The sequence below is a fragment of the Cupressus sempervirens genome, chromosome 9, assembly GCF_028749045.1.
Source record: "Cupressus sempervirens isolate cs-2001-9-10 chromosome 9, ASM2874904v1, whole genome shotgun sequence".
NCBI lineage: Eukaryota > Viridiplantae > Streptophyta > Pinopsida > Cupressales > Cupressaceae > Cupressus > Cupressus sempervirens.
The window spans coordinates 599,561,252-599,573,807 of NC_143126.1; the positions used below are offsets into that span (position 1 = coordinate 599,561,252).

The window sequence follows — 12,556 nt, forward strand, 5'->3', positions numbered from 1 at the left end:
CTGGATTGAATCTCCACCTTTCACCTTTTTGAATGGGACCGCTACTAGAATGCACCCAATGTGGGGCGGGTGCTTTTGATGCTTTTTGCAATCTGGGTGGGCACTTTCTGGTGGCCCCGTTGCCATTTGCAAACTTTATCAACAATCGTAAACATGTTGTACCTGCATCGTACTTTTGTTTTCAAGTCATGTCTGAGGACGGGCTATTCAAAGAAGAACCATTTGAAAATCGAAGTTGGAGTTCTGGAGTAAAATTGCTTAAAAAATTCTCGTTCACGGGTATTTAGTGGGAAGGTTTAGACGGGTTTTCACGTCAGAGGTGTAATCTGGTTCTGTTCGTGGAGCTGTATCTCGTTTGCGTTATCTGGGTATGTGCCTAAACGAGATGGATTACACAGGAGAATCGTCGTGATGAATTGGGTATGTTCTAAATGTTTATAAATGAGGAATGTCATGCAGATTTCTTAGGAAAAGGGGAATTGATGAATTGTGTATGTGTGCAAATGGGAAGTGTGAGTGGGGTGTAGGCAGAATTGGGATTTTTCGGTTCATAAGTTTGGGGATGATTCTTCCTGCAATTGGATGGGTGTCTGATAAACATTTCACACATTTGCTGAATAATTTCCTTGTATGTATGGTTTCAGTTCCAATTCCTTATAGCTGGGATAATATTTGAGCAATAATAAGTACCGGTTTAGAGTTGGAATGCTAAAACTGCTGCCAGGGCTTTTTGTAGTTTTAACATAGGTGTTGGGTTCTCTAGCAACCTCCCAGCATCATTTTTAAGACTACCCGTAAAGCAAATTCGAGTATAGAGTGAACTAATAAACGGTAACCTTGGGCTCTAGATTAATCAAATTTATCCACAAGGATTTTGCCAAGTTCTCTCTGGTGTTGCAGATATCAAAGAAGAGTTAAGACTTGGTTCAAGGCGGTTTTGTGATTTCAATCCCTTGCAATGAAGAGAGCGTCTGTCCAGTGTAGCTCAATCGTGGGGATCCTAGATGATGAGATCCTTGTAACTATTCTTGACAAATTGTGGGATCCCACAGACAGAAAATCATGGTGCTTAGTCTGTAAACATTTTTTCTCTTTGGAAGCGAGGTCTAGGAGGGAAGTGCAGCTAATGCGATCAGAGTTGTTACCCAAGATATTACAAAGATACAAGAAGATTCACCATTTAGATCTATCCTTCTGCTCCCAAATCACAGATGAAAGTTTAGGACATGTCGCTCGCATCATTGGGAATGGCTTGCTTTCCATCAATCTCTCAAAGTTGTGGACCTTCACTCATCTGGGAATAGCAAAGTTGGTTGAAAGTTGTCAATTTTTGGCTGAGGTTGATCTTTCCTATTGCACTGAATTCACTGATCATGCAGCTGAAGCTATAGCACGCGCACGGAACTTGAAATCATTGAAGCTAGTGAAATGCAAGCAAATCACTGACATCGGTCTTGTATGCATAGCCGTTGGATGCAGGAAATTGCAGACTCTGAATCTTAAGTGGTGTGTAGGGGTCACAGACCTTGGAGTTGAGCTAGTTTCTGTCAAATGCAAGGAGCTGCGGAATCTTGATCTTTCTTATTTACAGGTAACAATCTAATTTAAGCCTTAGTTAAATCTTGTTATGTGTCCGTGTTTCTGCATCTACGGATAGTTTTTGTCATGTGAAGGCAAAATTGTGGTTTTTTGGCTTCTGTTATGGACACCGCTTTTTGTGAAGGACTATTCTCCTTTTTATAGATTTGTGGCCTTTGCAGATTAAACCTTTCATAGATGTGGGGAAAATTTTAAGTATAAAACCATACATTAAGGAGAATCTAGAAGTTAAGAAATCCTGGCTGATTTTACTACTATAAATAAAAGTTGAGTAATCTTGAAGGGAAAAAAACATTGTTTACAAAAAAATGATGTTTGTCTTCAGTTTCAACTTTCAGTTTATAATTTTAAAATAGAAATAAAATAATATATGTTAACTGACCGGTATTGGCATCTAAAATTCTCCTAATGTAAGGCAATCCAAATTCACTAGACATGAAAATTGTTGAACATGCGTATATTCTAGAAAGCCTGGTCTTTTATGTAGTGCTTTATTTGAACTAATTCTTTCTGCTAGGCATTGTTTGGTAACATTCAACTATTGCTTAAGCTGTACAGTTATTCTATATGCAATATATTACACACATAAACACAGAAATGATTTCACACATAAATATAAGAAACGTTCATAAAATGTGCATGACACCATGCATCTTAGACAGTATTAAAATGTATACAGTTATTCTAACCTCATTCATGCCTTGTAATTTTGATTCCTTTAAACTTGAATCGTGTTAGCACAGTTCCCCTTCATTGCTTAAGTGTTAGATTTTTGTACTTTATCTCAGACGTGGTATTGTATTCTTAGATGACATTTTCATGTCAGTATGTACTTGATTATTTGCAGGTATCGAACTGTTTTAGTGATAACACTTGAGCCATGGTATTTGTTCTCATAAACATAGCATATAATAGAGATCATTACCCCAATAGTGATTTAAAGAAATGTGATGTGTATTGATTGCATGTGTTTTGAATTGAGCCCAACATTTAGCACAATTGAAATGTGATCTAATTCACCATACTTGAAATTAGATTTACTGAATACTGAGATGATCTGTTTTGCTGCAGATAACCAACAAATGTCTTGAATTTCTTAAACGTCTAACTCATCTTGAGAACTTAGCATTGGTTGGATGTGTCAATGTGGGTGATGAGGGCCTTATTCATCTCAGGAGCAAATCTTTACAGGTATGGGAAATCAATAAGCCATGATCCTTATTAAGATTAAATAAGCTGATGGAAATGGATAAGAGTAAAGTTTCATTTAATTCAATTTTATGGTTTGAAACTTTGAAAACTTAGAAAGAGTTTCATTTGTTTTTTTTTTATCAAGGTGGGCTCACATGCATGGGGATGGGTGTCTGTATGCACGTGCCCGTGCATATTTGGGATTTGTATCCATATCTATGTACTTAACAAATGCTTCCAAAACAAATTTTGCAAATTGCTATTATAAGGCCTATGAGCTGCTTAAAGCTCTTATTTTATAGATGGGTTCATTAAGCACCAAGAGAACAGGCCTAATTATGGTTCGAGTGACATTCAAAGGAGTTTTCATTGCATAGGTTGGTGAAAAAGCAAATTTGACATAGATTTGTTTTTGTTTTCTTTTTGTAAGCACACATAATCATCCATGTCAAACAACCACGATGGAAATGATAGTATGCATGCACAACTGAGCATGCATGCGGGAGGTTTTCTTGCATATCTACACTCACCTGCCATGAGGGATTATTATCATTACTTCTCACCTCTTTGGTCTGCAACACCCAAGCATCATTTTTACTTCTTACGGAGAACCATTCTTGTTTCGTCATAGTTTTTGTTCTATCTAAAGTTAGTGACTAATCATCAGCATTGCTCTAAGAGAGTTGTGTACGAGACTGGACATCTAGCGTCCATATACACGACAATACCATACTTTGAATTGCACGGGAGAGTTGGCCTACTCAGCTCCACCTAGTTATTTTGCAAGTCAATTTATGCCTCTCACCAGGTCATGCATTATAATCAGAATTTCTTTGCATCTTTCCAAAATTATGCATTTGAATTAATCGATTTACTATCAAGGAATGCTTCATTATTCTTCATAGTCCAGAATTTGAAATGCTCTTCAACCTGCATATTCCTTTTGTTGTTCCCTCTGGAACGGATATAATTAGGGAGCCATCATGATAATAGAAAGATATGTTTATCGAATATGATTTTGCAATCTTAATAAATCTCTGTCAAAAATGCTAGCTCTCATACAGGCGTATTGTTAGTACACCCTTTGAGATGAGAGCAATACCTACATAGTAATGGATTAATCTGAAGGGAGATTATAATTCTCATTTATAATGCCATAGGCCAGTTTGGGCATGATAAGATGGCAATATTTATATTTCCAAAAACCAGATATCTTTTAAGGAATCGCCCAGTAATTCATCCATGAGGACCAGCTTGGTCAAGATGAAGGATGAGATTAGAAATAAGAGAAAAAACAATCAGTAACAAATAAGCAACTAATAAAAAGAGTTTTAAACTATGTCAGCTCGTGGTATTCCACTGTATAGATCTTGTTGTCAAGATGAGTAGTGGATTGATACTCTAGCACCAAGATGCTCAGTGTTTGGACAATGGTGTAGCATCCCTTGGCAATGCTTCTCCTCTCCACCAGATGCCAAGACTTGCACAAGACAACAATAGAATATACATTCAAATATTTGCTAGTAATAGGGATTTTACTTTTATGAATTTGCAAATTTCAAGTAGAAGATATGTTAGACGGTTAATATCGTTTAACCAGTATTTACTTTCCATTCATTTGGATTATAGCCATTGGTTCTCTTCCATATGAAAATGTAAAGTTGTTGTGAATCTGTCTTCGTTTGATTGTGAAAAGTAACGTATCCTTATTAGTAGAAAGGATCTCTCTTCCATTAAGTAACGGTTGGTTACGATGGCAGTTATATTCGCCATATTTGTTGAATGAATACTCATTAAATTGCTAGTTAAGATATTTCAGTTAAGTTGGTTATAGCCATGAACCTCTTCATATGAACATGTAATAGAGCTGTTATAACTGTCTTCCCTTGCTCATGAATATGAAATGTAATTGTCTCAATGATATGATAGACTATAGTTGTTAGCTAAGGCTCAGGAAAAGGGGGTTGTTTCACTTAGAGCTTGGCATGACAGATTGGATGGGTACTTGACAAAGATTGGATTCAGTAAAGGTACTGCTAAAAAGTAATTTATGTTTGAAAGTGATTGATGATTGCTGAAGTTTTTGCTAATGATATCATATTTGGTGGTGATGATGATTTGAGTAAAGGCTTTTGTGATGAAATTTCAAAAGGAATTTGAGATGTCTATAATAGGTGATATTAAGTTCTTTCTTGGATTGCAAATTACACAGTCAAACAAATGAATTTTTATTGCATAGTCCAAGTATGTTAGAGAATTGTTAAAAAAAAATAGTATGGAAGATCTAAAACCTGTTAGTACTCCTATCGTAATTGGTTGCAAATTGACTAAAGATGCTGAATCCCCTTGTGCAAATCAAACTAGATATATATCAATGATTGGAGGATTGCTTTACTTGATTTGGACTAGACCTAATATTGCAAATGTTGTTGATATTGTGGCTAGATTTCATGTTGATCCAAATGAATCACATGTTGTTGCTATTAAAAGAATATTTGGATATTTGAAGGGAACAATTGATTATGGATTATGGTTCAGTAAGAACAAGGATTTTACACTTTGTGCATATGCTAATGTTGATTGGGCAGGTAATTTGGATGATAGAAAAACTACTAGTAGTGGTGCTTGGGTAAGAGACTAATCTCTTGGACAAGTAAGAAATAAGAATGTGTTTCTTAGTCTACTGTTGAAGCCGAATATGTTGTTGCTGCTAATAAATGCACTCAAGTTGTTTGGATGAAGCAAATGTTGAAAGATTTGAGGATAAACATTGATGAACCTATTGTTATTTGCTGTGATAACTCTAGTGCTATAAATATGTCAAAGAATCTTATGCAATATTCAAGAACAAAGCATATGTCTATTAAGTATCATTTCTTGAAGGATAAAGTCTGTAATAAGGAAGTTAGATTGGATTATATACCAAGGACTTAATTGTTGATATTTTCACAATGTCTTTACTGAGAGATACATTTGAGTATCTCTGAGGTAAACTTGGGGTTGTTTTCCCTCCTGATCAGGGCTAAAGATGCTAAGGATGGTATCAGTCTGGTACATAATCAAAATATCTATTCCTAGGTTGATGTGTTGGGGACTTCTCCTTAGGGGAAGCAGCCTTTTTTGGTTTGGTACTGCAAAATATTAATCAGCCTTTTGAGGTGATTTGTAAATTTTGATATCTTTTGTCCTTCGCCATTGATGTCAAAGGGAGAGCTGATGCTGAGTTTGGTGTGTTGGATATTTAGAGTGATGAGATGGATATTTAGTGACCTTGTGCATTGACTGGTTTTTCACTCCATATGTTGCCATCAATGCCAAAGGCAGAGATTGTTGGATCTCTGATTGAGAAGATTGTTGGTAGAATGTTGAGCACATTATTGTTGATATGTGTGTTGACGTTAATGTTGTATCATTGATGTCAACATACGTTTGTTGTTGCAGACAATGAGTTTGGTTGTTCAGTTCAAATGATTTGTGTTGATCAGATGATTCTTTGGAGATCTTATGATGTGGTTCTTGTTGGAGTTTCTGATATGTTTGTAGTTGATACTGGTCACGTACAAAGGTTCGCATGATTATTTGAGTGAGCTACGATTAACTTTCTAGTTACTAGTGTTACACTGGATGGGTATTTGTTTCAGCATGGATTGGATTTGATGTGTTAGAGGCTACGAACCTGGTGTTTGTTTGGGGACTTATCATTGAGTCCCCAGCTAATGTTGGTCATGATTCAAGGTACAACAAGCTATTTGTATGGTATGATAGAGTTTGATATTTCAGTGTTTCTGGGTTCCTGTTGTTTAGTACAAAGAAGAGCTTAGATTCAAGTTGGTGATGATGCAAAGGTTTTGGATGGTACTCATGTTGCTTGTTGGTGTTCTTAGATCATGTGGCGATCATGTTGTTGGTTTGCATTGATTGACGAGATCAATTTTGGTGTTTTTGGTAGCGTGTTGGCATTTCTTCATTTGGGTCCTAGTCGACTTGATGGAGTAGCGTGTTGTGATTCTTGACATTGCTTTGGCAATTCTACTAAGCATTCGTGGTTGATGATTTGGGTCCTATCTAAGTCCTAATCAACTCGATTTGGATCGCATTGAGATTGAGTATAATGTTTATATCTTTTGTAATAGTAGGTCGAGTCCTATACTTAATTGATGTAATGTGTATAAATGAGAGCATTTTTATAATTGAGAGAACATGAGTGTGTTTGAGAGATGTGTGAAGGAAGGTGAAGAAAGACATTGTTTGTGTTTTGGATTTGAGGCAGAAGTTGTACTTCATTGGAACTGTTTGGCATTTGAGATGCTATATGTCAGTTCAGTTGTAATGGATAGTATGTCCACTCTATAATAAATTGTAATCAAAAGATTAGATCGGTGGACCTGACTGATGGCCAGATCTGTGATTGCATATTGAGCAGTGAGTCTGCAGATTGGGTTGTAAGCCTGTGGTTGCAAGTGCACCCTTCGTTCTCTATTTGCTATTAACCGAGCAGTACTTTTAATAAATGGGTTTTCCTTTAAGAGGGTTTCCTCGAGAATATTTTGGTTTTATATGTTGTGATTCTTGACATTGCTTTGGCAATTCTACTGAACATTCGTGGTTGATGATTTGGGTCCTATCTAAGTCCTAATCAACTTGATTTGGATCGCATTGGAGATTGAGTATAATGTTTATAGCTTTTGTAATAGTAGGTCAACTCCTATACTTAATTGATGTAATGTGTATAAATGAAAGCATTTTTGTAATTGAGAGAACATGAGTGTGTTTGAGAGATGTGTGACGGAAGGTGAAAAAAGATATTGTTTGTGTTCTGGATTTGAGGCAGAAGTTGTACTTCATTGGAACTGTTTGGCATTTGAGATGCTATATGTCAGTTCGGTTGTAATGGATAGTATGTCCACTCTATTGTAATCAAAAGTTTAGATCGGTGAACCTGACTGAGGACCAGATCTGTGATTGCATATTGAGCAGTGAGTCTGCAGATTGGGTTGTAAGCGTGTGGTTGCAAGTGCACCCTCCGTTCTCTATTCGCTATTAACCGAGCAGTACTTTTAATAAATAGGTTTTCCTTTAACAGGGTTTCCTCAAGAATATTTTGGTTTTATATGTTGTGAATCTTGCTTTACTGTTTATCTTTCAGATCTGAGTTTGATTGATTAATGTTCATTATATTGTATACAACTGATCCAACCTCCCCTCATTATTTACAATTAACCAAGCAGTACTTTTAATAAATGGGTTTTCGTTTAACAGAGTTTCCTCGAGAATATTTTGGTTTTATATGTTGTGAATCTTGCGTTACTGTTTATCTTGAATCTTGCGTTACTGTTTATCTTTCAGATCTGAGTTTAATTGATTAAAGTTTCATTATATTGTACACAACTGATTCAACCTCCCCTCCCCACTTCCCTCTCAATTGTGTTTGCTATCATTTGGGCCTAACAGTTTCATCACCAAGGAGGTCCTTCCTCTTTCTAAACATGCCACCATTGCCCTTATCTCTGTATTGGCTCCTTATTGTGTTGGACATTCATTTGAGAGGGGTATAAACTGGTAAGCTGTGCATTGGCTGTATTATATCTCAAAGGAGTCAAGGAATTTTTGCCCATGTTACTGCATTATTCATTCTTTGCTTCATACAACTTGTCACTCCTTGGATTCTAGCCAACCAACACCTGGGGATGCTGTTTTGACCTAATGACAATACTCCGAAGTCCAAAAAATTGTCAATCCACATAAATCCTTGCGGATTGCAGGTTGTGCTCATAACAGTTCTTGGATCAGATAACGCTTCCATGGCCAATGTAGAACGACAACACTTATAAACTTGTGCTGTCTTTGTGGTTTCATTTTTGCTTCTTTTCCATGGCCCTTGTTTCTTAGTTTGTTTCTCTGTCTGGCTTCCAATGTGGCTTAGTATGCAATCGACAAGTGGTATTGCATGTACTGAACTTGAGAGTTATGGAGGAAGTGAATTCTCACCAGCAGAGAGTTGCTAATAGCAAATTACATTACATGTTACTGATTCTTTGGTTATTATTTTTTGATGTAGGTACCAATTACTTGTAATGGCATCTTAGATTTATCTAGTGTGCTGTTAGGACAACAATGTTTGCAGTATGAAGTAGCCTCAAGGCCCAATCATCAGATAACCTATTTTTTAAGCACTAAAGCACACACAAAATTTTGGTTTGGGAGAAATTCCCCAGGCCCTACAAAGGCTTATAATGTAGTCTGCTCTATTCCCCCTTTTGGTATTTCTTCTAGCAATTGTCTTTTCATGTAATTTTTCCTCCGACTTTGAAAGAGACATGAATCTCACTTGTATTGTTCTATAGAAGGTTAGTTTCTCATTGCCTTTAAAGATTTAAAGTAATTTGAGTTAAAAAAATTAATGTTCAGTGCAGTTTTGTCTCTGCTTGGTCACAGACCCAATGAAAAATATCATAAGAATCTGGCTAAAAGTTTGGACCCTAAAACATCTGTATTTGCTGTGATATATTTTGCTTGTTTACTTTAATAGGGACTGGATGTTTCAAAGTGTTGCAATATCAGCTCTACTGGAATAATCAACTTTGCAATTGTTTCCCCAGAGCTGCACCAATCATCAGATAACCTATTTTTTAAACACTAAAGCACACAAAATTTTGGTTTGGGAGAAATTCCCCAGACCCTACAAAGGCTTATAATGTAGTTGCTCTATTCCCCCTTTTGGTATTTCTTCTAGCAATTGTCTTTTCGTGTAAATTTTCCTCTGACTTTGAAAGAGACATGAATCTCACTTGTATTGTTCTATGGAAGGCTAGTTTCTCATTGCCTTTAAAGATTTAAAGTAATTGGAGTTAAAAAATTAATGTTCAGTGCAGTTTTGTTTCTGCTTGGTCACGGACCCAATGAAAAATATCATAAGAATCTGGCTAAAAGTTTGGACCCTAAAACATCTGTATTTGCTGTGATATATTTTGCTTGTTTACTTTAATAGGAACTGGATGTTTCAAAGTGTTGCAATATCAGCTCTACTGGAATAATCAACTTTGCAATTGTTTCCCCAGAGCAGTACCAATCATCAGATAACCTATTTTTTAAACACTAAAGCACACAAAATTTTGGTTTGGGAGAAATTCCCCAGACCCTACAAAGGCTTATAATGTAGTTGCTCTATTCCCCCTTTTGGTATTTCTTCTAGCAATTGTCTTTTCATGTAAATTTTCCTCTGACTTTGAAAGAGACATGAATCTCACTTGTATTGTTCTATGGAAGGTTAGTTTCTCATTGCCTTTAAAGATTTAAAGTAATTGGAGTTAAAAAATTAATGTTCAGTGCAGTTTTGTTTCTGCTTGGTCACGGACCCAATGAAAAATATCATAAGAATCTGGCTAAAAGTTTGGATCCTAAAACATCTGTATTTGCTGTGATATATTTTGCTTGTTTACTTTAATAGGGACTGGATGTTTCAAAGTGTTGCAATATCAGCTCTACTGGAATAATCAACTTTGCAATTGTTTCCCCAGAGCTGCACCAACTTACTCTTGCCTATTGCATATCAGTAAGTATTAAAGCTTTGGTGAAGACTAACTTTCTTGATTGTAATGGTATTTAAGTATATCAATTTAATTCATGTTCTAACCATTGTTTGATAATTTAACAATCTGTTATTTTTCTATGATACAGATTACAAGTGATCTTGCAAGCTCCCAAACTTTTGATGGACTGCAAATAATCAAATTTGATGGTTGTAAAATTTCTAGCACTGCACTGGAGTCTCTTGGCAAAAGCTGCAAATATTTGAGGGAATTGAGCTTAAGCAAGTGTATTGGAGTCAGAGATGAAGAATTGAAAGGATTTTTGGCATATTGTAGGGAATTGAACAAGTTAGATCTGACATGCTGCCGTGATCTAACTGATGTTGCTTTATCAACTGTTGCTAGGTCATGCAGATATCTTTCATCTCTTAAGATTGAATCTTGTCACTTGGTTACAGAAAAGAGTTTGACAATGTTAGGGGAGGGTTGTCATTTTCTCCAAGAGCTTGACCTGACAGATTGCAGCGTAAACAACACAGGTTCCATGCTTCACTTATAAGAGAGTTTTGAAAGGGGTGATTTTGAGACTAATAGGTTTTTGAGCCCATAGAGATATCTGTCCTCTTTACAATCCTTGTATTTACAATATTCATTCATGCAGGACTCGAATCTCTTTCGCGCTGCTCCGAATTGATCACTTTGAAGCTAGGATTCTGCCCAAATGTATCTGATGAGGGGATCATCCATATAGGTGCACGTTGCTCAAATCTCCAAGAACTTGATCTCTACAGGTGCTTCATTAATTATGGATGTATGTAGCATCTTTGCAGAAAAGAAAAAGTTGAGAATGTTTATTGAAATTTTCGATTCCCATTTTAAGATGCTTGTTGGTTGCTAATTGAGATTATATATCCAGATGCACAGGTGTGGGTGATACAGGAATTGGAGCAATTTCTAATGGGTGCCCAAGGTTAAAGAGCTTAAACCTTTCCTACTGCATGCATGTTAGTGATGATGCTCTGAAGTCTATCTCACAATTGCGCAAACTTCATAACCTTGAAATTCGAGGTTGTTCTGGAATTTCATCTGCTGGTCTTTCAGCAATTGCTTTGGGATGCAAGCGCATTGCTGAGTTAGATATTAAACGGTGTTATCGTGTTGATGATGCTGGGATATTGGCTATAGCTGATTCATGTCAGAATTTGCGACAGGTAATCATAAAGTACAATCAACTTTTTGATTCGCATGCCCTTGTGTATCTTATCTTTCATTGGAACCTATGGTATTTCTGCAGATAAACCTTAAATATAGACATTATTATTTATGTTTCGCTGCATATCTTACATTGGAACCTCTCGTATTTCTGCAGATAAATTGTACAACAGTTTGAATCATGTAACATATTACTTTGGAATCTTTGTTGTTTCTGCAGGTAAATCTTTCATATTGTACAATCTCAGATAGTGGTTTTTCAGCATTGGCTAGCCTTCCTTGCTTACAAAACATGAAGCTGGTCCATTTGAGGAATGTAACTGTTAGTAGCTTTGGTTCTACTCTGTTGGCTTGTGAGAGTTTGAAGAAACTGAAGCTTCTTGAATGCTTTAAGTTCAAATTACCACGCTCTCTAATTAAGTGCTTAGAAGCCCAGGGGTGCACTATACGCTGGATTTACAAACCGTTTGAGATGTAACATTCTTGTGTCACAGGATTTTCCAACAATTCAATGTTTTCAACAAACATGATAGAGGTTCTTTTTAAAAGTGACATGTTCGACTTGAGGAAGTGTGTGCATGTATGTTCTTGATCATTGGAAATGTTGTGGCATTTGATAAATTACACAATTTTTCATTTATGCTGCATCTTCTGCTTGAATTATGGCAGTGGCTGGACACTGCTGGTTTGGTTTTCTCTTATCTGTTTCTCTTATTGATCATAAGCACAAACCATGTTTGATTTCTGGGAGTTGTGTTTATTTATCATGATCTGGTGAAATAGGCCATATCTATATAAAAATATAGAAGTTCAGCAGTCTTTTTGGAATGCCATGCAATCAACCGTTTGATTGTGATAATATGATTTAACAAAAACTATGTTTTGATACAATCACAAAAATATTTTGTTGGGAACGGATACTATTGTCCATGTATTGAAGAGTTCTAGGCTTTTCCTCAATTAATTAGAAACAAAATGCTCAGCTTTATATTTTCATAAATTCCATGACATTTCTTTCTAGAAGA

General features: G+C 36.1%; 1 protein-coding gene across 1 annotated transcript; it reads left to right on the forward strand.

Annotated features, from left to right (window-relative positions):
* The first annotated feature begins 425 nt into the window (after window positions 1-425).
* On the forward strand, window positions 426-12,276 carry LOC149540107 (F-box/LRR-repeat protein 3-like). The gene is made up of 7 exons (XM_089801302.1): window positions 426-1,591; window positions 2,671-2,790; window positions 10,238-10,342; window positions 10,468-10,858; window positions 10,981-11,110; window positions 11,236-11,530; window positions 11,752-12,276. The coding sequence occupies exons 1-7, from the start codon at window positions 959-961 to the stop codon at window positions 12,007-12,009; spliced, it is 1,932 nt and encodes a 643-aa protein (XP_089657428.1). The 5' UTR covers window positions 426-958; the 3' UTR covers window positions 12,010-12,276.
* The last annotated feature ends 280 nt before the right edge of the window (window positions 12,277-12,556 follow it).